This window comes from Cydia amplana, chromosome 8 (assembly GCF_948474715.1).
Source record: "Cydia amplana chromosome 8, ilCydAmpl1.1, whole genome shotgun sequence".
NCBI lineage: Eukaryota > Metazoa > Arthropoda > Insecta > Lepidoptera > Tortricidae > Cydia > Cydia amplana.
In genome coordinates, this window is record NC_086076.1 from 5946877 (window position 1) to 5974586 (window position 27710).

A 27710-nucleotide genomic window follows, 5' to 3' on the forward strand; every position below is an offset into this window, starting at 1 on the left:
TCAAGGTTCCACTTTGGAACCACTCTCTACGCTATATATTCTGGAATATTTATCTTTCTCGGGTGTCAATAATAGCACGAGGGGCTAAAGAACAAAAATAAATAAGAGTGCGACAGTTTTGTCGTGCTCAGTATATTAACTTGACTATTCTAGAGTTAAGAGGAGGTGCTGATTATTAGTTCAATTAGAGTTTTTCTTTCATAGGTATAGTTTATATGCAAGAGAGCCCAAAGAAGCTCGCTTAAATAACAACAACATAGTTTTCTTATCATTTTATTACAAAATTAATACAGAATCATACATAGGCGTATTGATTGTCCCGTAAACATTTACATCCGGAGCTGGGACCTACGTGAACATCGAATTTAGTGTATCGCCATCTTTGTCACTTAAATACAGCAAGAGCGGTATACTTAGATAAGTAAAAAAACATTTATTTAAATCGATGTTCGCGGTAGTCCCTAATTTGTGGGAACATATAGGAATGCAGCGCGAGCGCATGGAATGTACTACTGTAGTATGTCTACCTTACCTACACAATAGTTATTTTCGATACAAGTGCGAAAAAGAGGAAATTCGAAACGAGTGGCGATAAATTAAAACACGACCGAAGGGAGTGTTTTAAATCGACACGAGTTGCGAATTACCTTTTCGCACGTGTGTCGAACAACGTTTTACAGTACTTATGGCCCTTTAAACTTTTGACATCGCACGAAAAGAGCTATTTTACGCACTAGTGCGTGAAAATAGGGCCATATGTACTGTAAAATCATATATTCATATATTATGATATTTATGATAAAAAAATTAATGACTGTCATTTCTTTATTGCATATCAGGTAGGTCTGTTTCATTTTAGTGCCTTTACTTTGTAGCTTAACAGTTAACACTAACTGAAGGTTTGACACGAATCCGTTTATAGCCGACGAAAGATATAGATACGTTCATAAGTCTCTCTTTACGTACGACAATCACAAATAGTTTGTCAACGTTAAACGACATCGTGCCACCGAGGCTTATGCGTTTTTTGTAAATTTAAATAATAGTACGTGATATGTTCTTAATATATTATGTTTTTATCTCAATACAAAAAAGCTATGGCGTTTAACACAAAACCAGTAAAACTAAAAATAATTATATACTTACAGTAAAACCATTACCTACAGTTACTTAGAATGTGGGATAGGTACAATTTGTAATAAAACATACTTCCTAATTCTATATACACTTAAATAAACTCTAATAAAATATGTAAATATTCTTAAGTAAAAACCTAATACCGAAAAAAGGAGATCAATTTCATAGATAATTGAGATAATATATAATATTATGTATAATATACAAACAAATAAATTAGAACGCGTTCTGACCGCGAGCAGCGCTGCAGTCTTTACTCTTTGTGCATAACATACGTCAAAACTATTTTATACGTACAACATATGTATTCGAAAACGCCTAATATTACAAGTCTTCAAATACTAGAGTTGATCACAAATTATAACCATGCTTTGAGAAGGAGACTCGCTTTTCATTTTCTTGCAATGAACCCCAGTAGGTAAGATGCCCTGCATATGTAAAGCCTGACCAGCCCTAGTAGCACGATCACATTTTTATCGTTTATCACCATGCCTGTCACGTTCTAACAAGTATGTAAGTGCGAAAGTGACGGGCATAGTGATAGTCGATAAAAATGGACCGTGCTGAGCCCGCAGGGATATATTGAGGGCTGAGAGGTCAAACCCGATAAATTTATTCATTCTAATTAGAACTCCACATATTATGTAACATATAATATGTGGAGCAATATTATGTAACATATAATATGTGGAGTATACAGTATAAATAAAAGTCTAAAACAGGGAGTTGTTATAAAATGTATTTATGGACTCTTCATAATGTCTTTAGTTGGCATTCTATATTTTCAATACTCAAAGTTAAATGTTGTCACGGATCATTAAACTTATGACAGTTATAATTGGTCTCCTGGGGCGATTTGCTTGGTATGTTATAGGAATAGGAGCCCTGGATTTCGATTCAGATCAACATCCCTACTTGACGTCAGCTACGGACTCTAAGCTCTAAGGAGATCACATGATTTCAAATGAGCAATGTTACACAGAGAAACAGATTAAGACAAAACTTAAAGTCAGAATAATCTGTGAATATTGGCCTGAAAAATGCATTAGAATCTCATATTAAACTTAATTAGAATTGTGTAAGAACCTCCTCCGTTTTTTTCGTCCGTTAAAAATGTAATTGGAACCATAGTACAAAAAAAATGTGAGAGATTTCTTACAATCGCAGAACCCATTGGCTTGTAAATATACAACAAAACAAATTTGACTGAGAACATCCTCCTTTGTAAAACTTATTGACAATAATGGACTATATACAACTTCAGTACTTAGTTTTTGAATACCGCGACAGAATGATCGCTACCGAGTTTACTATCAAAGCGAAGCATATTGAGAAAGTTAATTATTGCGCATTAGGTTGGTATTCCACCTGTCCAATTTCTTTGTCCAATGTGCGTCTCACTCTCTCACTAAGTTCAATGTGAGACGCAAATACACATTGGACACAGAAATTGGACAGGTGGAATACCACCATTAGACTGAAATCTTAATATTGGTATGGCAGTGACTCGCTCGAATTAATGTTATGATATGATTATGACCAAGTTGCTTATGATTGTAAGTACATTCCCTTTGTACGCGATGTACCGGCAACGTTGCCGACTGGTCGATCGATATAGCGATAAGTCCGTATATTACTATAATTCTTTATTGCAGTAAAGCTTTGGATTCCTCCGAAAACGGTGCCGTCATATTACGGCCGCTATATAGCGTTGACTGACGTCACTAGAACGTTGTCTATGTAAACAAGATGGCGCGGTTTCCTAGACGGCGTTACGTTACGTTGAGTGTCAACGTGTAAGATGACGGCCGTCATGACCTTGTCGATAGTTTCGTGAACGTTTTATTAGATAGCGGTGACGCCATTTTGAATAAATGACACGAGATTTTAATAAATGATTCCGTACTACGATTAATTCCCTCTTCTGATGATATTTCATCCTCCAAGTAAATTATAGATGATCAAGCAAATCTTGTCAGTAGGAAAAGGCGCGAAATTCAAATGTTCTATGGGACGTTATCCCATCGCGCCTACATTTTTCAAATTTGCCGCTTTGACCTTGGTGGATGACGGTGTGTTATGACGCCGTGGTACTTTCCACATGTCGCCACCGTAAAGACGGCCGTCTTTTGCTGCCGCTATATGACGGCCGTCATATGACGGCACCGTTTTCGGAGGAATCCAAAGCTTTAGCTCTACTGGTTTTTTTATATAATTTTCGTAATAAATATGATTGCTTGAGCTTAAAATATGAATTGTTTGTCACGCTGTGAAATAGCGTGCTAAGAAATACAATGTGATTGATTTTATAATAATATAGGAGTATTCTACAGATTGGTGGCACCACCGATTGTGGTGAGGTCATCTATAGAATGATCACTAAAACCATAGAGAAAAAAATTGATAGATTGCTCACTCCATACATCAGTTTTGATACCAAAAAGACTATTAATTTCAGTGTCTACATCTAGCATCGAGTAGCGGAACTATTAGTACCGCTACTTGACAATAGATGTAGCACCGACCGGAAAGTCTTATGCTCAACAACACTCTTGTCTTACTATATTTCTCTATGACTAAAACGTTAGCTAAATGGGGCAAGTAGGCACAATAGATGGCGCCAGGTTCACGTAAGGCATTATGTTTCAGGTCGACCGTCGGCTTCGTCGCTCGGCATCGGCAGTGCAATTTTTTCTAAAACTGGAAATATACCCAATTCTAGCGTAGGGTTTACTGTCCCTAAGATTATTTTCTACAAGTTAAAACTCTATTTCTTAAGTTCAACAGTTCTATGGAGCTAATGGGAAGTAAGAGACGTAAGAATCACGAAACGCAGCACCGAAAACAATACGGCATCAGTGTGGTTACAGATCTCAGTCACGCTTAATGTGCATTGCAAAACGATAGTTGCAGCTAGGCCTTACCAGCCGAGCTGTCAGCGAAGAAATATAAGAAAATCAGTCAATTTTGGTTTGATACCTACTCTCTTTTTCCTACAATTAGGTACATTATACTGTCGTTACACGAATTCCGCTTTACAAATAACAATTATAAAGGTATTCATAGTGTAAATGTACCCAGCTCAATTGCAATACATCTATTTGTGGATCCATCGTTTTATTAGTAGGAGTTACCACTTTCACGAGAGATAGGTGGAACAAAAAACCAAAAGGCTCAATTTGAGTAATCGGTCAGATCCGTTCGAACGGAACACAAGGAAACGCGCATTAAGCGTGACCGTCCGCAACCACCGTCAAAAGAAAGCACTTCCTATACTCCTGTAGCATGCGTGGGCGTGGCGAGGCAGTTCAGACGGGCGTGCCGAAGTCGGGGTCGCCGTCGCCCGCCAGCGCGGCGCCCGCCCCCGCCCCCGCGCCCGCGCCACCCCCCGCCGGCGCCCGCGCCCGCGCGCCCGCGCCGTTCACGAGCGCCTCCACGCGCCGCGCGGAACCTGCACAACAGGAAAATGAAAATGAATTAATGTTGCCTCCCTGTCACACTTGCGTACGAATTTACAGGTGCGACAGAGAGGCAAAACGTCGAACGTGGTTCGCGGGAGGCCCTCAGGAACATGAGAGCCATGGACACTCTGTAATAAAATGCAGTATAATCGAATGAGGGTTAGTTCGTTGTTGGTGGTATAGTCTGCCACGTCAATAGAAAAAAAGCGGCAAATTTAAAAACTGTAGGCGCGAAGGGTTATCGTCCCATAGAAAATTTAAATTTACACGATACACTTAACCCGCACATATGGGGCCCAACATGCGAATGTTACATTACATTGAACATTTACCTATCCGGAATGGCTTCGCATCCCGCTTCTTAGTCTCTGCCCCGTTGGTGTCGGGCGGCGGCGCGGGCGCAGGCGGAGGCTCCGGCTTCTCGTCCGACGACTGCGCGTCGTCCACCGTGTGATACGCTCCTGGGAACGTTCAATTACATACATACATACACAACATACACATACACATGTCACATACACATTACATACACATCATTAGTACATATTAAATGACTGTAAACAAACCGCCTTGATGCATAATCAATTATCAAAAAACAGTTTTAAGGCATAGCATGTATAATATAAGTTACTATCGTCAGGTGATAACTAAAACTCACTAATTACTAAAAAATAATTAAACAAAAGCCCACCTTATTTCTGTACTAATATGGTGCACAATGGCTATGAACTTGTGGTGGTAATTAGTGAGTTTTGGTTGTCACCTGACGCTATATATGCTAGAGCTGCACTCCGGCGGCAGAACATTGCATGAACACCCCCTTGTCTCAACAGACAAAGGCCTCATATGTATGTGCCCACCTTTAGTGCGCCAGTCCTGCGGCTTGCGTTTCTTCTTGGTGGCCTGGCGGCGCTGGTGCACGGGCGTGGAGTCGGCCGACGCGGACGCGGACGGCAGCGCGCCGTACACGCCGCGCGTGCGCGTGCGCCCGGGGCCCGCCTCGATGCGGATGCTGAAACGTCACATTACTGTAAGGGCTCATTTAGACGATGCGACAACTCGCATGCGAATTTCATTACATTGCGGGTTCTGATCGGTTGGTTGAATTGGACGTAACCAATAGTCCGCAAAGTAACTAAAATTGCTAGCGAGTTCACGTTCCGTTCCGTCTAATTCAGCCCTAAAGATCGGTTTTCCTAGGATAGCGGTGCCGTCATATAGCGGCCGTCTCCATACTAAGTAAATAATACGGCTAAATATGGATGTCGCAGTATTTGTATGGAGACGATCGCTATATGACGGCACCGCTATCCTAGGAAACCAAAGCTTAAGGGCTCATTTCAACGGGGCGAGAACTCGTATGCGAGTTTGATAACATTGCGTCGTTTCATCGGTCGGCTGAATTGATGTAACATCAATGGTCCGCAATGTAACTAAAATCGTATACGACTTCACGCACCGTCTAAATGAGCCCCAATGGTGAGTGCACATACACAAGTTTCCTATATAAAGATATTAGCGACCCGACCCGGCTTTACGGGTTACACAAAATCTGAAATAGGTGAAAATTGCATGAAAATCCGTTCAGTTGTTTTTGAGTGTATCGCGAATATACAGACAGAAAGACGCGGCGAGGGACTTCGTTTTATAAGGTGCTGTGATACTGTTCTACAAAAGTCATGAAGTCAAATTTACAGAAATCATCATTCGTTTATTTCGTTTGCCCTTGTCTTATTTAGTTAGGGTCGACGCAGCATTTTTTTTCTATGTCTCCTGTTATCTCATTTTAATAACTTACAATTAAGCACTTTACCATTTTAATAACTTACCATTAAGCATCCTATAACTAGAAAACATTAAAGAATTTAAAACTGCCTTGTGTACCTTTTTAGCATCTAAGGCATATTATACTATTCAAGAATATCAATAGTATACATTTGTAATAGAGTCGGAATAAGTAATTTAAGCATGCAATACACCTGGGTTTTTAAAAATTTACATGTCTTTGTGACAAAACATAATATAATTCTTTTTTAAATATGCATGACCTTTTGTACCATGTTTTAGCAAATAGATCTGATTCTGATTAATCATTAACATTCTTTATTTTCATATCGTTTCGCACACAGTCCACCCACCTTTTGCTTGGTTTACTTTCTCTCTTATATCTCTATATTTTTCCTAATATGTTCTTAAACAAATCGGTTAAACTTCATAAAGACTAGTCTATTTTTTTATTCGGTAGACTAAAATGACATTTCATAATATGAAATGTCATTTTAGTCTACCAAATAAAAATATAGACTATAGCAGACTTTATTCTATATGAAACGCACATTTGGAGGGTAAATGTCGCTGATTAAGATTCCTATTCCTCACAATCTAAATGGAGTCGCAACATCTAACAATATTCTGAATCGAGTCAGTGTGTGTAGAGCGTCATAAAGCGACCCACCTGTCGTCGTCCATGTCGAGTATGGACAAGTTGTTGTTGATGTTGTTGTACTCGGGGTAGAGCGGCCGCGGCGAGCGCGAGTCCGTCGAGCCGGCCGCCGAGTGAGGCCTGCGTCAACAACGCCACTCCTCATTATTGTAAACGTTTGACAATCACACCACCACAAAATAAAATAATATAATGTTCTTGTTGTCTGGGTCAGATGACAGTCGCTTTCGTGAAAACTAGTGCCCACGCCAATTCCTGGGATTAGTTGCCAAACGAACCTCAGGCTCCCATGAGCCGTGGCAAAATGCCGGGTCTACGCGAGGAAGATGATGATAAAAAAATAAATAAACTATACGGTACGGTACGGTAAAGTAACCTGTCATAGTCCGGGGTCCTGGGCGCGGTGGGCGTGGCGCCGGAGCCGTCGGCCTCCGCGCCGAACACCTCCCCGTCCTCGGGGTACAGGGGAAACCTGCGCCAACAACACAGTTAGCGCACCACTGTCAGCCACTAAGCTGGCAGCCACCAGAAATTGACAATAGGGTATTTGACTACTAGTCAAATCAGTTTCTTTTTTCGAACTGTCAAAACGATTTGCTACTATGGAATTTATATATTATATGAAACACTAGTATGTGACGTCACGATAAAATGCCCTACTCTTTATATTTTTATACGGGTTTTAAAATAAAAATTGTGTTTAAAAATAACTGCTGTCTACGTTTCTCTAATAATCTTCTGGTGCTTTATTTCTTGCATAGTGTACAATAATTTATTTTAAATACAGTCAAATACCCGATTCATGCAATTGGTGGTTGCAAAATGCATGATCCATAAATACGGGTCCTTGTCCATCACCTCCCTGGTGCCGTCAGTCATGTTCATAAAATTTAACCCTTTTCGCTTTTAGTTAAGTGGGAATATTTTACACTATATTTTGAACTATCATCTTTCTTAGGGCCACTTGCATCATTAATTAACTCGGGGTTAACCTTAAACCTGGAGTTACCATGGTTACCAGTACAATTTGACACTGGCCCCGTGGTTAACCCCCGGTTAAGATTGGTTTTCCTAGGATAGCGGTGCCGTCATATAGCGGCCGTCTCCATACTAAATAATACGGCTAAATATGGATGTCGTAGTATTTGTATGGAGACGGCCGCTATATGACGGCACCGCTTTCGGAGGAAACCAAAGCTTTAGTTGGAATGGTGCAAGTGGCGCTTACACTTTTTTATTCCTATGGCAAAACGGACGCTCTTTGTCCATTGAAGTGATGAAACCGGTTGTATCTCTTTTCCACAGCAATAAAGGTGTAAAATCCATGCGAAATTCGTTCTTTAAACTAGAGCAGATGTCGGCAAACTTTTGTTGCAGTAGATATCACCAGTTTTAGGAGGCTCAAAGAACCGCAAATGTTGTTTTCAGTGGTGTAAAGTACTCTCAAGAGTTAATTTTATGCGGTTTGCCGATTCCTGGACTATAGTTCGTTTTTTTAGCATTAGAAAGAACTTGAAAGAAGGTAAGCGATTTTAACATGTCTTTTAATTGAAAAACACTTTTTAAAAATCAATAACTATTACTTATGAAAGCAGAAGACTATAAAAGATCGTATTAGATCCATAATTGTTACATATTTACCGTAACTTATTTTTAAAATGTGTTTTTCAATTAAAAGACACATCAAGATTGTTTACCTTATTTCTAATTCTAAAAAAAAAGCGGCCAAGTACGAGTCGGACTCGCCCATGAAGGGTTCCGTATTTAGGCGATTTATGACGTATTAAAAAAAAACTACTTACTAGATCTCGTTCAAACCAATTTTCGGTGGAAGTTTACATGGTAATGTACATCATATATTTTTTTTAGTTTTATCATTCTCTTATTTTAGAAGTTACAGGGGGGGGGGACACACATTTTACCACTTTGGAAGTGTCTCTCGCGCAAACTATTCAGTTTAGAAAAAAATTATATTAGAAACCTCAATATCATTTTTGAAGACCTATCCATAGATACCCCACACGTATGGGTTTGATGAAAAAAAAATTTTTGAGTTTCAGTTCGAAGTATGGGGACCCCCAAAAATTTTTTGTTTTTTTTCCATTTTTGTGTGAAAATCTTAATGCGGTTCACAGAATACATTTACTTACCAAGTTACAACAGTATAGTTCTTATAGTTTCGGAGAAAAGTGGCTGTGACATACGGACGGACAGACAGACAGACGGACAGACAGACAGACAGACATGATGAATCTATAAGGGTTCCGTTTTTTGCCATTTGGCTACGGAACCCTAAAAACGAACTATAGAGCGTGTTGCGAGCATATTACGCGCAGCGCTAGTTAGCCGTTCGCACTGCACCGCTGTGCAGCAGTAACGCGGCGACAGTTACCGGTAGTTGTCGTCGGACAGGCGGTCGTCGTCGTCGGCCGCGATGAACTGCACGCACAGCGCGCAGTCGCCCTTCACGCTCTGCAGCGCCGCCACGGCCTCCTTGTGGCACGCCTGCGACACGTCACCATGTCATTATTATCATGCATTAACAAAGTCACGCAACGATTCACCAAACCAAACCGAGATGGTGGTAACTACTGGGAATTATTTTTCCTGGGAAAAAAAATCCCAGTAGTTACCAGTGGCAAAAGGTGGGAAAAAAAATTCCAGTAGTTACCACTGATAACAACTTGGTGGTAACTAGTGGGAGTAACCCGAATAACGAAATTTTTCAAATTTTAGGGACAGAACCAAGATCTTGGTTTTGCCTCTAAATCTCGAATAAGACTAGACCAAGATAGGAAATGGCAGTAGGCAGGGAAGAGCACTGTCTGGGGCGAATAGTTCTGGTCTAAGGTGATCACAAAGTTTTTCTGTTTAGCCCAATCGATTAACTAGTAGAGTGACTTAAATCCCCTATTTATAGTTTCCTATAATGTACACTTTGTACATACAGTAAAGTTAATACAGCTCATAAAAACATGTACAGCTGCTACACCTACTAATACACCAAGAAATAACAACTCTTCACCTTTGTTCATGAAGGTACACAACACACATATGACAAAGGTACTAACAAGGCAAACAAGCATCTCTTAACATCATGTCAAGGTTAACTTATAAATAAACAACATTGTTTGGAAATTTATCACCATATTAAATTCTGCGATATTTTATTTATATCTGCTTGGCGACGGCACTCTAATGTACTTACTCAAAATCAAACATGACCTAAACGCGTGTACCAATAATAGCATTAGTCTAAATCAGCGGTCGGCAACCTGCGGCCCGTGAACCTGCACTTGCGGCCCGCGAGCCTCCCTGGCTATTTTGTATGTAATATTGACAAACGACAATGTCTGATAAAGTCATAAATACATATTAACAAACTTCGTTAACTACTATGTGGCCCTTGGCTGCTAAAAGGTTGCCGACCACTGGTCTAAATCAATACATTATAACTCAAAAAGTAGCATCTGTCAGATGTGAGTGTTCCGCGAAATTCTAGAGTGTTCTCAAACAATTACTCATCCGTTTATTAGCAATTCGCAACACAAGCTGAAAGTCTCAAGTCTGGCTCTAGCTCGTGCGACTTAAGATCTATTACAGTAGTCGTCGAGCTCACATCTAGACCGAGATATTGCGAGGATTATTCGCATTAATTTCGGTGAATCATAGTTACTGCAGTCTGCAGTATATTTAAATAGTAGCTCAAGGGTGACACATCATTTTATAGTGCTATTTACTAGCACTAGAAGAGACTTGACTGTTGCCAAATTCACTTTAAATTTTAAAATCCTTCCACATGTCATGTCAACCGTTGACGCTGCGTTCAATGTATTACAGGTTTTATGAATATGTAGTAAGTACCTATGTAATTTAAAAAATGTTAAAATTACTTAATTGTACTGTTGCCAGCCGAAAATCATTGCTGGTTTTTCCTACCTGTGATGCTAAAAATTTCAAGATTCCAGGTTAATACCGTAAATAAAAATAAACTTTAAGCCATCAATTTCCGATTTTAGTAAAATACTGATAAAGTTAGCAATGTTATGGGAATAAAGCCAAATTCACGAAATAGTTTCCCGCTCTAACATCAGGAATATTTAATTTTGTATCAGCCTGCTGTACAGTCGACTAAAAAGAGATGTATCACTTTTTCACCTTACTGCCTTGTAATAAGGTGAAAAAGTGGATACATCTCTTTGTAGTCGACCCTACAACACCGCTGGTAGTCCATCATCCACATCCATCAGCCAGTAGAGCAGTACCTGCGTCAGGTCGCGGTCGTCGATGGCCAGGATGGCGTCGCCCACGTACAGCTCGCCGGTGAGCGCGGCCGGCCCGCCCGCCTCCAGCTACAACACCGCGGGTAGTCCAACATCCACATCCATCAGCCAGTAGGACAGTACCTGCGTCAGGTCGCGGTCGTCGATGGCCAGGATGGCGTCGCCCACGTACAGCTCGCCGGTGAGCGCGGCCGGCCCGCCCGCCTCCAGCTACAACACCGCGGGTAGTCCATTATCCACATCCATCAGCCAGTAGGACAGTACCTGCGTCAGGTCGCGGTCGTCGATGGCCAGGATGGCGTCGCCCACGTACAGCTCGCCGGTGAGCGCGGCCGGCCCGCCCGCCTCCAGCTACAACACCGCGGGTAGTCCATTATCCACATCCATCAGCCAGTAGAGCAGTACCTGCGTCAGGTCGCGGTCGTCGATGGCCAGGATGGCGTCGCCCACGTACAGCTCGCCGGTGAGCGCGGCCGGCCCGCCCGCCTCCAGCTACAACACCGCGGGTAGTCCATTATCCACATCCATCAGCCAGTAGGACAGTACCTGCGTCAGGTCGCGGTCGTCGATGGCCAGGATGGCGTCGCCCACGTACAGCTCGCCGGTGAGCGCGGCCGGCCCGCCCGCCTCCAGCTACAACACCGCTGGTAGTCCATTATCCACATCCATCAGCCAGTAGAGCAGTACCTGCGTCAGGTCGCGGTCGTCGATGGCCAGGATGGCGTCGCCCACGTACAGCTCGCCGGTGAGCGCGGCCGGCCCGCCCGCCTCCAGCTCCGAGATCAGGATAGGAACGCCGTGCTCCCGCCCGCCCTACAAATATAACTATAGATTATGGAAAAAAATACAACGGGTTGCATTCAGGGAGTGCCGGCAGTGAAAACTCAATGACTATTGCAAAATACTCTATGTATAATTGAGGTTAACGCCATCTAGCGTTAGCGTTAATTACTTGAAACCCCTAAGCACATCACTGTTAGTACTCTAGTTATATTAATACCGGTTAAGAGCGAAACTCACTAGATTGCATATCAATAAAGAAAAACTCAATGACATCACATGTAACAGTTTTTCGATCAGGTCACGTGTCCGTCTTACAGTCACGTGATCGTCTTACGCCGTCTCGAGTTTAACATTTTTTTCCCCGCCTCGTAAAATGCACAGCGCCGCTAAAGAAGTTGTCACTTCAAAAAATGTGAAAAACGGTCACGATGAGCGGTCGAGTTTCTTTTCTACCGCGCCGTAGGGATATCCCGATTTCCCGGTATCTACGCCGCTTAGGGGTGGAATCACATCTGTCAGCATCGAGCCGCATTTTGTATATGAGAAATCGCTCGTTAGTATGAAGATGCGTAGTCATCGGAAAGCTGAAAGAATGCGTATGCATCTTCATACTAACGAGCGATTTCTCATATATGAAATGCGGCTCGATGCTGACAGATGTGATTCCACCCTAGTGCACCGCATATCCGCGGAGACAACAGATTGCGTACCGTGACGGAGATGCCGAGCCCCAGGTGCGGCGAGCGGCGCACGCGCACGGTGCGCGGGCGCGGCGGGCGCGGCGAGCGCGCGGGCCGCGCGGGGCACGGCGCCAGCCCGCGGCACACGCGCACCAGCGTCTTGTGCCGCTGCAGCAGGATCTCCGCCTCTACCTGCCGTCGAACACGTGCGTTATTCAACTCAAATACACTAAAATAGTGCAGAATAAAGATAATTATAAGAACCTGCATTCTGTCCATCCCTAGGACGATCGATTCGCACTTGACACCGTATTCGTATTTGTTTCATTGCAGATAAAAATATTCGTACCACTCCGACCTTCATAAAAAAAATGGAACACAGTCTATGGAATCAAATGTTCAAAATGGCGGCTACTAGGTAATTCTATAGAAATTACCGTCTGTAATAGGTACTGGTCTTTAGGCATTAGTGTGTAGGTAAGGTACCTATACAATGGGGAATATTTTGAAAATAAAAAACTAGTGAGTCCTTTCCCCGTCCTTTACGGTCTATCGATAAAATATTTGACGGCTAACCTGAGCCCAAAGCGAGTCCCGTACTTCTGCACGCATGTCCCTGCCGAGTAGTTGCAGTTGCTGTATCCGCCCCGCCAACTCCTTGTCCAGGTATTTTGTCGCCAGTCTGATGAAAAACAATTACATTATTACGAATGTGCAATTATACAGCGGGCAAGTTAATGACTTGAACTTGTACTTTCGTATGAAACGACGCCATTTGGCATTCCCAGTTTCATAATATTATCGAAATTAGATTACCTATATCTATAAGTAGTTTAATAATAAAGCCTGTAGCCGGGAAGCTAGAGCAGAATTAGAAATTTACAAATGAGGAGATACGACATCGAACAGAGTAGTGGGCGCAACATATTGATCGTAGATCTGTTTTGCTGGACCAGAAGGTTCTTAAGTGAAGATAGAGAGCAGCAAAGTCCCCCGACAAGGTAGACAGATTACTAGGTCAGGATCGCCGGCAACTGTTTGATAAGAGCTGTGTGGAGAAAAAGAGATGATTAGAGGGACCGTGTACGGAGACACACCTGGCGCCGAAGAGTTCTGAATGTAGCGCTAGCACGGTCTCACGGAGCGCGGCGTTCTCCCGCGCGAGCTGCGCGGCTTCGGCGCGAGCGCGGGATGCGTCTGATACGCTGCCCGCTGTGTCGTCGCCGTCCGCTAATCCTGTCGATAAATAATAGATATATTGAAAACGTTTTGTTTGCAAATTGTATATTTAATTACGCTGACCGTTTCATGTCTGTTGTGCTTGTGGAGATGTGAACTCTTTCTAGCTACGATTACGATTGAGTTGTAAACGGTGGAAACATCAACAGCTAATAATAAAGCCAACCCGTACCTACCTATAGAAAATCCAGTTGTAGGTATTTGCAATTTCATAATTAATCCGAATTTGATTAATGGTCATATTATTTTATGGAAGTAGGCATACTCTATGTAAATACTACCCGTATTTATGACTTAATCGCTTTGACTGTCCTGTCCAAGAAATGTGATTTGTGATCCATCAAAGTTGCGTTAGCCTGTTAACTGTGACACCCCATTTATTATGCAGCAGATGCCCAACACGACGGAAATAAACACTTGACTTTCCCTTAACGTCCTACGACACGTCTCCCAAAATTTGCCTAATTTATGACCTTTCAACACGGCGTGATTGAAACTTGAAAACAAAAGTAGCAATCACTCCAATTTTTCTTTATAAATACCACAATGACCGAATAACAAAAATAATATTAAGAAGTCGCTTATCGGCATGCGCCAGTTTCAAAGTCCGTGGCTCCGTTCGTCTTCAGGTACGCTCCCCGTATCGCGGCATCACGCTTAGGTATTGCCGAAAATTAAGTACTCCGAACTGTAGCACCAATTTTTCTCTTTTTTCCTTCCTTTTTATCCTGTCTATACCGACATTGTACCTACGCAATCCACATCGTACTAGATATCAATTAGGTGAATGGAAACGCAAGTGGTCGTAGGCGGTGGTCACACATTTCAGTAGTTAGTAGTAGTTGGCATTTAGTAAGGCAACTCCGCTTATTTTATGACGGGATACCGAAGAACAATAATTGCACTTATTTCCACGAGATAATATTTACTGCCCAAACTGTATATTTAAGGAATGCTTCCGCGACTAAATTTGTATGGCGAAAACCGGCAATTCGCGGTTCCGGGACTGATTTTGTATAGAAATCCAGTACCCTGACCCCTGTGTATACTGTTAATACTGTATAACCGACATTAATTCTATAAATTAAATGTCCCGTTGTAACTTAAACAAGCTTACGCGGAATTTCCTTTCATCTACGAATTTACGAGCATTATCTCTTTAAACCGATAAAGTCAAGGAGAATGGGGTAAGTATGGTATTTATAAGTAAGGTTTATCATAAAATTGCACTATCAATGCATACAATATACAATTAAATCAGGCCGGCGATGGGCAGTAAAAACGTAACGTAGCTCACCGGCCGAGGCGGCCCGCGCCTGCACGAGCTCCGCCCTCATGTCCACCAGCTCCGCCTGAAACAAAAAAAAAACAATAATTTAGAATCAACATTTTATACACCAAATTGTTGACAGTCTTAAAGTATATAAACTGGCTGTATTTAAACCATGAGTCTATCGACTTTTTACTACAGCACGCGAATTGCCACCACATTTTAAATAGATATAGCGACTTCAAATTGACAGATATAGCGGCCATGTCACAAATTTTGCTGCTTTAAAATAGTTACATAACTAAAATGAGGACCGTTAGCAAGGATTATGAGACCAGAAATAATTGGAACAGTTTATCGTCGAACACACTGTTGCAAACAAGTAGGTGTTCAAAAATATCAGAAGAATAATGTTCTAATATCTTGACAAAAAATCGTGTTTATGATATGTTTAAGGACACCTACATATGTGTATTTAAAGTGTATTTATTATTTATACAGTTAAGGTAAATTATCTGCCATCCAATTAAAATTTAATGGGTATCAAACACGGCAGACCAATGACCATTATCACATCACCCACTCAAATCAAATTCACCGACGAATACCTACTCGAATAAAGATGTCGCCAAGTAGGTATATTATTTATGATTATTTTGAATAAGTATTCTGTACGTAGGTGTTATTATTATGTATTACTGAAGAGACATACTATTTTATAAGTGGGGAAGTACCTACTTATAAAATAATACGAACTAAACTTTATAAATAGTTGCATAAATCATCGGCACAAGGTTTATTGCGAACCGTACTTTTCTTAAATCACGCATAAATAAAGGGAAATTTTGAGACTGGTTAATCAAGGAAATCAGTCTTCATCTTTTCTTATTTGTATTAAACTTATTTTGTTTTTATAAACTAGATTTATTGTATTGATAAAAATATACAACAAGGGGACCTCATGCCAGGAGGCATTATTCTCTACCAGTTCGATATAAAGCATACCTTGCTGTTTGCTAACTAATCCAGTAGATTAGTTAGCTAGTTTATCTGTATATACTAAATTTTATGAAGCATTTTTTAAATTCTATATGCCCACATTTGTAAAACAACAATAGGTAGATGTATAACACAAGCAACATATCATTTTACACGTAACACGACACCACGATGAATTTCTCAATAGTATTAAACCTTCAACAAGCTCGCATGTCAAGCTTTTATGCCCAGTCTTATATTTTTGTAAATCCACGCACGCTTCCAGAATGCAACTTCATTATCCAATGTTTTAAACGTATTCAAGTCCTTAAAGTGCCGGTATAAGTACATAAGCCTTTTCATTTCAGAGAAGCAATACTGCAATAGAATTAAGTTTAATCCGGGCTGGGCGGGATCAGTAAATTGGACTTAAAACGACAGATGTTAGCGGTGTCAACAGTGGGCACGCGCACATAAATCGTTTGACCTTTATACGTGACGTGACCAGTGGAAACGCCGTTTACATAATGGAAACAGTATTTTAAGTGTAATCAGAAATGACTGTTTAGATGGATTTAAAGTTTTAGTATCAGCTATGTAGGTTTTATACCTAAAGTACCTATTGATATCTGGCACAGAAAAAGCGTTGTCAGCAGTAAAAGGGTCATACAGTCGATTAAATGTAAGTTGGTCAACATAGGAAACAACTGATTGGTTTCCAACACGATGGTAAGACGATATCTGTCAAACGCCAAGCCAATAGAGAATGAGGTTGACGTTATTGTTTGTCACAATTTGATAAAGAGAAAAGTGCATCAAGAGTTTTCTCAATAGCACTAGATAGGTACGAGTTTTGACTAACTACCTAACCCCTCTTTTCGAGCCGGGGGTTAAAGAACTAGTAAACTGCTTTAAAAACCTTGACTATGTCAGTGGCCACCGCACCCCGTCATGTCAGCAAACAGACATTAACAAACGGCTGCGATCTGCAGTGTCAATTGCAATCTGATTTATCGCTCCGATAGACCCCAAGGTTCCAACTTGATCACGAGAAACACTGATCGATCATGAGCTCTTTACTGACAAAATTGCAAACAAGCAGCCACGCCTGAATTCATGGGCACAGATGGCGGAACTAACACAGTTGATAAGTTTAGTCATTGGAACAAGTACACACTTTAGACCTAACGAGCGTTGTTGCTCATCGCCGGTCAATTTAGTCCCTGGTACACACGACAAAAAAGTGCGATTTACGGCAAATGATGATGATGGAATGTCCTTGTGGTCGAAAGTAGGTCTACCTTTTATTTTTTTTCTCCACATTTTGTAGAAATAAATATGCCATATTTTTTATAACGAGGAATAGGAATAGGAAGGATTTTAGGGAGGGCTTTTTTCATGAAATTTTAATTTTTTGTGCATATATTAAAATATTATCTTCAAATTATTTATATGAAACCATATAAATTAAATATCAGAAATGAATTTAGCATCCTTCAGTTATACGAAAATGATACCAAACTTGACCACATGGCAAAACTTTATTTTTTTTAATTTCGGGAGGCACCCTTCCTAAATCAATCAGTGAGTCAAAAGGAGCAACTCTGCAAAAGGAAATTCCATCATCATCATTTGCCGTATAATTAAGTGTACACCAGGGACTAATTAGATAGATTTTGTTTTTAAGTACCGGTGTTTTTCATAACAATCAAAGATATGATATATGAGAGGAATATTTATGTAATTTAGTATTAGTATGAGCGAAAAACATATTTCATAGATAGATACAAAATTTTAAAAGCTTCTTACTCTTACAATACATAATTAAAAATAAAATAAAAAATAACGAAGGGGCATAGCTAGTGGTCAAATAATTTATTTAATGTTAACAGAGAGGAAAATGGGGACTACGTTTGTATGGAGTAGCGGTCGTCGACTATCCGTCTTAAAAGTGACGTAAATGGAAGAGTTGAAAATCCCGGAAACATTGTAAAATAAAAACGAAATTAAGAAAGGGTGGCCATGTGTTTATGTTCATGTTCATTTATGTAATTTATGTTCACGTATGTTAATTATGTTATGTTCATGTTTCTTTGTGTCCGTGTCTGTGTCCGTGTCCGACATCCTCATTCTCATTTTCCATCTTTCTCAATCGTATGGTTTGTGATGTGACGGCAAAATCTTACAATTAAATTAAATCTTACACCTAGATCATCCGCCAACCGTAAGAAGTAACTTCGTTCCAATAAAAGTTTCATATTTTAATGATTAGGTTTACATAATTTAATTAAGGAAACTGTAAGTCTACAATATTAAATAGTACCTAATTACTATTGTGTCTAATGGTAATGTAACAATACACATGACAATACAAATGTGGGGCTGTAAGTTTAACATGAGTATGACGACCGTATCACGATATTCACAATAAACATGCGTTGGTACCTAGTTGTAAAGTTATGAATGCATACAAAATGGACCACCGGCGCGCAGCCGCTCGCGTTGCATCCACTTGAGATGGCCACTGCATTCGCTTACTCGGCCAAGAGATACCATGACACTTCCGAGTCGCTCCCAGCAGTCCCAGCGTGTACACACATAGCATGTTCTTATAAGTAATCTATATTTGTAGCTGGACAAACCACAACGCTATAACGAAGTGCGTTAAATAACCTCCAAAAAAGTTTGTTTAAATGTAATTAATTAGAATCGTCATTAATAAAGTAACATTCTGTTAATAATTATATCACAGCCTAAGTATATTAAATTTACAGAGGTAATGTGTGTGTGTGAACACATCAAATCAGTATAATTACCTGCGTAAAGATAAAGGACTTTTCCTACTGTGTGTCAGCAAGAGAAATCTTGTGCTAACTATTCTTCTCAGTTCAGAGATTAAAGAGTCTTAGCCTATGTTGTAACACAAATGTCCACAAGTTACTGTTTTCTATAAATGAAGACAACAGTTAGAAAGAAATCAATACCCAATACAAGCTGTTGGAAAAGAAAATATGGAGAGGAAACACGTAACCGATAAGCGAATTTAGAAAATCAAAATGATTTAGTTGGTGCCGGTCGTAGGGCTTGTGGAAAAACTTATAGCTTAATAACATAATCCACACAGAAGCTTTATTGAACAACATATTTTAACGCAACGATTATAATATCAGAACCAGTATATGAAGTTATTATTTACATTTTACGGGGTAAAAAATACTTGACGACTCGTTTTTACTAACATTTATTTTTGGCTCTGATTTCTGATGTAAAACTTATCTGTATGCCAAATTTCATGCATTTTGCTGAATGGGACCGTATTTTTTTTAACTACGTATACAAAAGTCAGCTCCTAAAGGACCGGGTAGCTAAGATTTGTTACCCGTTTTTTATCTTGCTTATCTCTGGTGGAAAATTTGTATGGCATGGAATGGGTTGGTAAAAGTTTAAACCAGTGTTGTGTGAAACTTAAACGCCGAAGTAGTTACTAGCAAAGCAAAGAATTGGTTTTGATATTTTCACATTGACAAGGCCTTAATGCGGAAGCTATCGCTAGTTTATAGTCAATGCATTTCTCCATATCTCATAAAATGCGTATTTCTATAGTTTAGGACAAGCACACGACGCGATAAGAAGTTTCTCCGCATGCATTCACATGCAAATTAGTTGGCGAAAGGTTCGTGACTTATCAATAGTTCTGCAATTTCTTATGTTCTAAATAGATGTCGCTTTCAGAACTGTACATCTGAGGTAGGTACAATACCTAATAGATGGTTTGAATAATGTCTATAGTAGATCGTTGGAAAAAGGCATTCAATTGTTAATCTTAAATTCTAAAAAGTGTAATAGTTTGTAATGTAATCAATCTATGTTACATATGTTAGTAGGTATGTCCTACAAGAAATAGTAAAAAACCGGCCAAGTGCGAATCGGACTCGCGCACGGAGGGTTCCGCACCATCAACAAAAAATAGAGCAAAACAAGCAAAAAAACGGTCACCCATCCAAGTACTGACCCCGCCCGACGTTGCTTAACTTCGGTCAAAAATCACGTTTGTTGTATGGAAGCCCCACTTAAATCTTTATTTTATTCTGTTTTTAGTATTTGTTGTTATAGCGGCAACAGAAATACATCATCTGTGAAAATTTCAACTGTCTAGCTATCACGGTTCGTGAGATATAACCTGGTGACAGACGGACGGACGGACGGACAGCGGAGTCTTAGTAATAGGGTCCCGTTTTTACCCTTTGGGTACGGAACCCTAAAAATGAAATAAAATTAAACTAAAGGCAAAACACAGTATGTAGCAACAGCAACACCAGTTGACTTGTCATAACAATCACATTTTTGTGTTTTTTTTCTAAAGAAGGTTTTTTAGCCTTTAACCTGTCGAATCCCACGATATGACGTCACCATAAGCGTTCTGGCTCATATAGGAGCCGTGGGAGCTGACAGATTCTGCAGATTATGCAAAGAATTTCGAAGAAAAGAATTAAATAGTATAAGCATCAAAATGAGTAAACTAGAACGTAGTTAGACTTGGAAGACAACATAAAACGTTTTTTAAAGGCGGTAGGCCAAAATTTCAAGTTGGCGGATTCTGATTAGATTAAAATAACTAATAATATATAATAGAATTATCATCGTACCTGCTCACAATTTTTTTTTTATTTAAACTTTATTGCACAAAAGAAAAACTTAATGTACAAAAGGCGAACTTAATGCCATGAGGCATTCTCTACCAGTCAACCTTAAGGCCAAGCAGAAAATATTGTAGGCGGTGCATTAGAAAACCAAAAGAGAATTTATCTAGAAACAAAATATATACAATGTACATACATACATATATCACATGATTCTTTAATAAATATGGCATTGATTAGATTAAAATGACTATTCTATCATCGTACCTGCTCACAAAATTTCGTGAGAATCGAGAATTACCTCGTGTAGAGGAGAACATCTGGACATAATGCAAACATTTTTGCCTAAGATGAAACGGAGACCTTCGCTAACACTCGGTCAACAAGAATGAAATCAAATAAATAAATAAACACATCCATAAGTATTTAAACAAATACCTCTAACTAAGGTACTCGCTCATTGCCTTGAAAAGGAAGTGTATCCCAAATCGGTACATCTCCAGAACCTTTTGATTGAGGCTGACATTGTTTAGGTTTTATTTGGCAACTTGTTTCTTACGCACGCCTCGTATAGGTGCTCAGTTTACTTTGCATAAATACAGTTCGTTATGTAACCTGCACCGAGCTTTTGTAACTGACGAATAGGCATTGTGACGGATGAGCCTTATATTCAATAAACACGACCTACGCTGATTCCAAGATCATTATCGCCTATAATAGTCGCAAGTGGGCGACTGTTGCATACAATATCATAACAATGTTCGCAGCTGCCTACGGACAATATATATAAATTCATCAATAAAATAAAAATAATAGAAGGTCTACAGTTAGATTAGATCGCACAAGCAAACAATGAATATAGTTGGCGTGCCCTTGGGAGAATAAAGGAGTAAGTTCTAAAAAGTTTAGTACAGATGAGACGTTGTTGCACATGGGGCTCGTGTTCATTAAGGTACCTACCAATAAACCGCAAGTAACATATAACATGCACATGGCAGCCGCAGGCAATGAGAATGCCAAGATCGATGACAGCGCTTTCATCTAATCCCTAATTAAGTCGCGACTGTCGTGAGACTCGCGAGTTATTGCGATATACGCAGATACGGATCACGAAGCGCTATAAGCGCTACGCGATTGTATAATGCAATCAGCTTTGACTTGCACGCGGAAGCGGTGAGCGATGTGCGCTGAGTGATTGACGAAAGCCCTTTCCTCTAGTGTGGGCGATCACCGATAACGTCCAAGCAGCGGTCGAAAGATTGATTCACCGCTGTTCTATATCGGCGCGCACGTCTCAGATACTCGGGCGATTAGACCGGGGCGCACGCGCCGCGAGCCACGCGCATCATCGCAACAACAATAAATCTCCGACACTCCATGTCGACATGTCCAGTTAAGATGAAATTGGACACTCATTTTGAGTTACAGCACACCCATCACGTTTTAGTAGCACGACAACACATTTTCTTTTTACAAGAGACCACACACTTATGCCGCTAGCGCTAAATTATTCTGGATACATTTGGTATTAAACAAAGAGAGTCTTCCAACATAAACAAAGCCGTTTCTATTCGCGTATTAAGACATTGTGGCAGAAGTAGTGCTGGTAAGGTTGTGGTGGCGTGAGGTCGTTCGTTTGTCTTGCGACGCCCTACATTGTTCTTTGTACAATAATCTCCGCATCGTGTGCTCGTCATTTGCATGAAGTCTCGGAGTCCGACCACGTCGGGAACCTTCCTCCGCCTTTTCACTTATTACAAGTCAATATGCTAATCGGCTCTCAGCGTTAACTGTTCATAAAACACTGACTGATTGTTTAAGCTACTGATTTCCAAGACAATCAATGTCTAGTTGGAATTGGAACTTGGGACAACGGGATCCTGTACTTTCGATATCCATAATTACCGGTCACTCGTCTTAAATAGTAAGTTGGTGAACGTTTCGGTCAGCTGGTTAACGCCACCCACGCCGACATCGACACGACACTTGATGCTTGTGCAACTTTTCTGATCCCGCTATAGAGCAATGGATTGGAATTTATCATTACTTATTCGTAAAGCAATGCATCCATCCATTACCATAAAAAATATTTTAAGCTTGTATGGGCACGGCCAGACGCGGGCGTACTGTAAATCGATTTGGATTTGTGAATGAAATGAAATGAGAGGTGTAGTGGAACAATAGGGAAAGGATGGATCGCCTGTGGAGCCGTCCCAGTATTTTAGCTGTATATAGTTATCAACAGCTCATTCATCAACAATCGATTCATTAGCAAATATATCATGACTATCATGAGGGTCAACCACTCAATCGGATTCTGAGAATCCATTCGCCAAATAAATCAAAGATTTCGTACAAATTCTCCAAATTTTACGAGATAAAATATTGAATTCAAAGTCGTTAATAGTTAAACATAAAATACATTTAGATGGAGAGATATGAGATGTTTCACGGTGTAGTATGAGCTTTGAGGTGAGACAGTAAACCGAGTGACAAATCGCCGCCGACACAACCCATTGGCCAGGCAGATTGAGAGCGAATCCAAACTCTTTAATCTTGTGTATTGTGTTACTTGTTTATATATTATTTATCTGTTTTAATAGTTATACGGTTGTTTCTATATAAAATGACAAAGGTACACTCAATTAATTATGATATTTAATTATTCTGTTCCATTACATTTATATCCGTCCGTATAAAGACTATAAAGTTTTAAATCAATTGTAAAACCACCTAAGTTACCGAAATACGTACTTGGAACGCCAAAGCGGTCAAGGTATGCTTTAACGTAAAACATCTAGTAAATACATGTAAAGTTTTCCATGACAAATTATTGGCAAATGAATAGTAAAATTACTTACTATGAATAATTTATTTAATTATGTAAGTACGTCAGATGTATGTATATAGAAAATACGCATATTATATTTCGGGGATCTCGGAAACGGCTCTAACGATTTCGATGAAATTTGCTATACGGGGGTTTTCGGGGGCGAAAAATCGATCTAGCTAGGTCTTATCTCTGGGAAAACACGCATTTTCGAGTTTTTATATGTTTTCCGAGCGAAGCTCGGTCACCCAGATATTAGGAATAAAATTAGGTTATTTTTAAACCTAAACGCCTGCACATGCACGTTTACAGACCGGTGCGTGACAATATTGCACTTTAAGCACTTTAGCTTCTGAGAACATGTAATCAATGACGGCTAATAAATATTATGCTACTGTATAAGCGGTGCTACTACAATTTAATAGCTTGAACTTTGTGTCTTGTATGTATGTACTCCGATTTTCTACGCACCAATAGGAAATGTTTACCGCTCTTGCCAGTGCCTTTCAAAGTGTTAGATAGGATTCGGAACCTGTAGTTGGCTAGGCCAAGTAGCAGTAGCAGGCTCATTATAACAGGTGGTGTGTGTGTCCTCCATCCATAAGATCATCGTGCCGTATCTCCCACGGTTCCTCCTCCACCAAAGGTTCTCTGCCATCTTGACTAAATCAGTGACCCACCTGCGAGCCTTCATGCCATATCTTCCAGTACGTGGGCGCCATTCATGAACCTTTTTGCCATAACGCCACGTGTTCGTATGCTCCAAGCTTTATTGTCAAGTTAGTAACTATTTAAGCACAGGATACATATATTATGATTTGTGATCGCGCACGTAGGACCCGCTGTCTGCACCGCGAAGACTGCAATGTAAGCAGTTTAACACTTCTGCGAATTGTGTTGCATATACTGCACTCCCCGAATGACGACATGCTAATGTCATGCGTCTATAAATGACCGGTATACCATTACAAGCCGGCGTTTCATTGATTCCGGATTTATGTTGTAGATATCGCCGACGTTTTTATGTCTTGATTTACTACGTACTTATTAGTTATTAATGTGTGTTTACTTAAAGTTTATTATCTTCAGTCTTGATTGAAATTATAACAGCAAATTCATTAAAATTAATAAAATAACACTATTAGGGCCACTTGCACCATTCACTAACCCGGAGTTAACCGGTTATACCAGGAGTTACCATGGTTTGGTAACCAATGTACTGGTGTACAATTTGACACTAGGTTAACGGTTTAATCGGTTAACCCCGGGTTACTGGGATGGTGCAAGTGGCGCTTAGTATATAGCCTAGATCCGTTCCGTTTAAATTCGTTATCCATAATCGGTATTTGGTATCGGTGTCTGGTTAAATGCATCGAGTTACGAAATGTAATATGTACATATTTCCGAAACTTACATTTGACTTACTGTGCGCGTTGTTCCCGCATTTACTAGGTATTGCCGATGTGCCATTAGCACGATTACAAATTATAAGGTTTAAGCTATGGGTTTTAGTAGGTAATCTATATCTGTCATATAATATTACCATAGGTACTACGCATTCTCAAATGTGATTAGGTTCGTCACAACAAGTCACAAAGTAGAAACAATAGCAAACCTCACTTAGATTGTGGAAACCCAATCTGAGTAGCGCGAATTGCCCAAAATAATTCGACGTCATAAACAGGTCACAATTACACACAAACATTAACATGCAACTCAGAACTCAGAACCCACTGGTCGGAAATGTAGTACATTCTGCGAGCACGTCTGCCCGGTGGCTGCGCTAAGGCGCTGTGGTTTATGAGCGTTCCACTTTGCACTAAAATTGGCAGCGAAATTATATGGGTTCATACCTAGGTACTGAAAGCGAAATGGACGGCCATGCCATCGGTATTGTTCGGATTGTTTCGCAGGGGTTTCTAAAAGATTGTTTTAGCACCGGTTTCCGCATGGTTCTTCATCACTTTTCTTTTTAACCGACTTCAAAGGACTTTGTTTTTTTATAACATTTTATACTCGCGTTCTGTACACATGTTTAGATATTATAACGGGTCTCACGCGATATAATTCCATTATTTTTATTTTATCTTATTAAACGTTTCAGATGGGTTGCCCCAGCTCACAGATCACTGACGTCCCAGCAAAATTTCATTCTTTCAGTAAATAACACTAAACTACTAGAATATAGTTTATAAAAATGTTTAAGGTAGGCAGGGAAGTTGAAACGACCCGTTTACGTTACTAGTCTAGTGCACGACACACAACACTCACAACATCCATGCACTGGTAAGAAGATAGATCCCCTCTGGTTTCAACATGTGAATCATTGGTCTCCAAGTTGGCGACAATTTGTACCCGTCCTCTCTATTGACATTCTTAGGATGTTCACGATCTGTAGATAAAAGTGAAGTTCGGTGGAAAGGTTTAGGTGTTCAACAACAATAACTGAGCCGAGAATAATTAACTAAAAGGATTGAACTACATAAACCCAAAGTCCTCTCTATATATACCTAAGAGGAATGTGCTAGCTAGCATAATATTATTGTCTAGCTAATACTAATACACATTCCAATTATGGCCCAGGCTGGAATCGAACCAGCGTCCTCTGCTATCGCGGCAGGTGCCTGTGCACTGTGCAGGATAGCAGAGGACGCTGGTTCGATTCAAGCCAGGGGCACTGGAGGCCTTGGTCACTTTTTCTTAGTATATGACATTTATTTAAAGTTTATATAGTAGTGTGTCTACTTGAAATAAAAAAGCAACAACGGTTGCACTCCGGGAGTGCCGATAGAAGTGAAAACTCACCTCACTATGTTACCGACGCCCGGTAACACGATACATACATTAAGCGGAGGTATTCTAATTATTTATTATATATTATTATCATTCTCAAATAAGATCACACTTTTTCATTGACATGTTTATAGGGTTTGCAATCCGGATCCGAAATGTATGAAATTATCCGGATCTGGATCCGGATCCGCGGATATTCCCATACATTTCGGATCCATCGTGCAAACCCTACATGTTTATTTACATACTGCCATGACAACTTCAAATTATTTGAACATAGGTAGAGTCAGACCGTGAAAAGTCTGCAGCGATTTTGATAGCCCACGCAGTGCAAGTGTCATTTTAAACGTCAAGCTTTTATGAATTTATGACGTTAAATAACACTTGCACTGCGTGGGCTATCAAAATCGCTGCAGACTTTTCACGGTCTGACTCTAAAGAGTCTTGAAAAGGAGTCCGCAACATAAATGTCAAATAACATTGAGTTTTTCTTTATTGATTTAAATGCCATCTAAATTATGAGTGGCCATCTAAACCTTACGACCCTTACGGTCACGTGATCGCCTTACGCCCCTTACGGTCACGTGATCGCCTTACGCTGTCTCGAGTTTATCATTTTTTCCCCACCTCAAAAAGTGCCCAGCGCCGCTAAAGAAGTTTTCACTTCAAAAAAACAATAAAAATAATTTAATTTGTTCTAATACACATTCCAATTGTTATAGAGTCGATCACGAACAAAATATTATTCACAATGATCACTGCTTCTGCCTGGTATTATGTACTTATTATTTATTTAATCGTATGGCGATATGGTCACATAGGTAAAATTATATATACAGTATTGTTATTTATAAGGCAACATCCAAGTTTTGCAACCACTGCACAGCATCGGGCGTCAAGTCTAGTAAATCATCCTGGCTACCCGAGTATGCGCGGAGTGGGCACCGCTGGATGATGTGCTCCATGGTCTGGTCCTCGATGCCGCAGTCGTATAGCGCGGAGTCACTCCAACCCCACTTATGCCGGAAGAAGTTGCATCGTCCGTGCCCGGTTCTTAGGCGGTTTAAGCGACACCATAGTTTCCTAGGAAGGTCGGTCCCCTTGTACATTATAGTCGGGTCGGTATTCACGGCCGGGGTACCGTCAGCTTGCCTCATCCATTCTTGTTTCCAG

At 40.3% G+C, this 27710-nt stretch overlaps 1 protein-coding gene across 1 annotated transcript in view; it reads right to left on the bottom strand.

The window, feature by feature from the left end:
- Positions 1-4445: 4445 nt before the first annotated feature.
- The window catches only part of LOC134650426 (Golgi-associated PDZ and coiled-coil motif-containing protein-like), a 70813-nt gene continuing 47548 nt past the window's right edge, over positions 4446-27710 (bottom strand). Inside the window, exons 3-13 of the mRNA XM_063505381.1 lie at positions 15324-15378; positions 13885-14023; positions 13364-13469; positions 12818-12979; positions 12012-12137; positions 9434-9546; positions 7418-7513; positions 7054-7161; positions 5459-5610; positions 4931-5059; positions 4446-4588 (exon numbers count right to left, since the gene is read on the bottom strand). Coding sequence (XP_063361451.1) covers positions 4446-4588; positions 4931-5059; positions 5459-5610; positions 7054-7161; positions 7418-7513; positions 9434-9546; positions 12012-12137; positions 12818-12979; positions 13364-13469; positions 13885-14023; positions 15324-15378 — 1329 coding nt within the window. The remainder of the gene's footprint in view (positions 4589-4930; positions 5060-5458; positions 5611-7053; positions 7162-7417; positions 7514-9433; positions 9547-12011; positions 12138-12817; positions 12980-13363; positions 13470-13884; positions 14024-15323; positions 15379-27710) is intronic.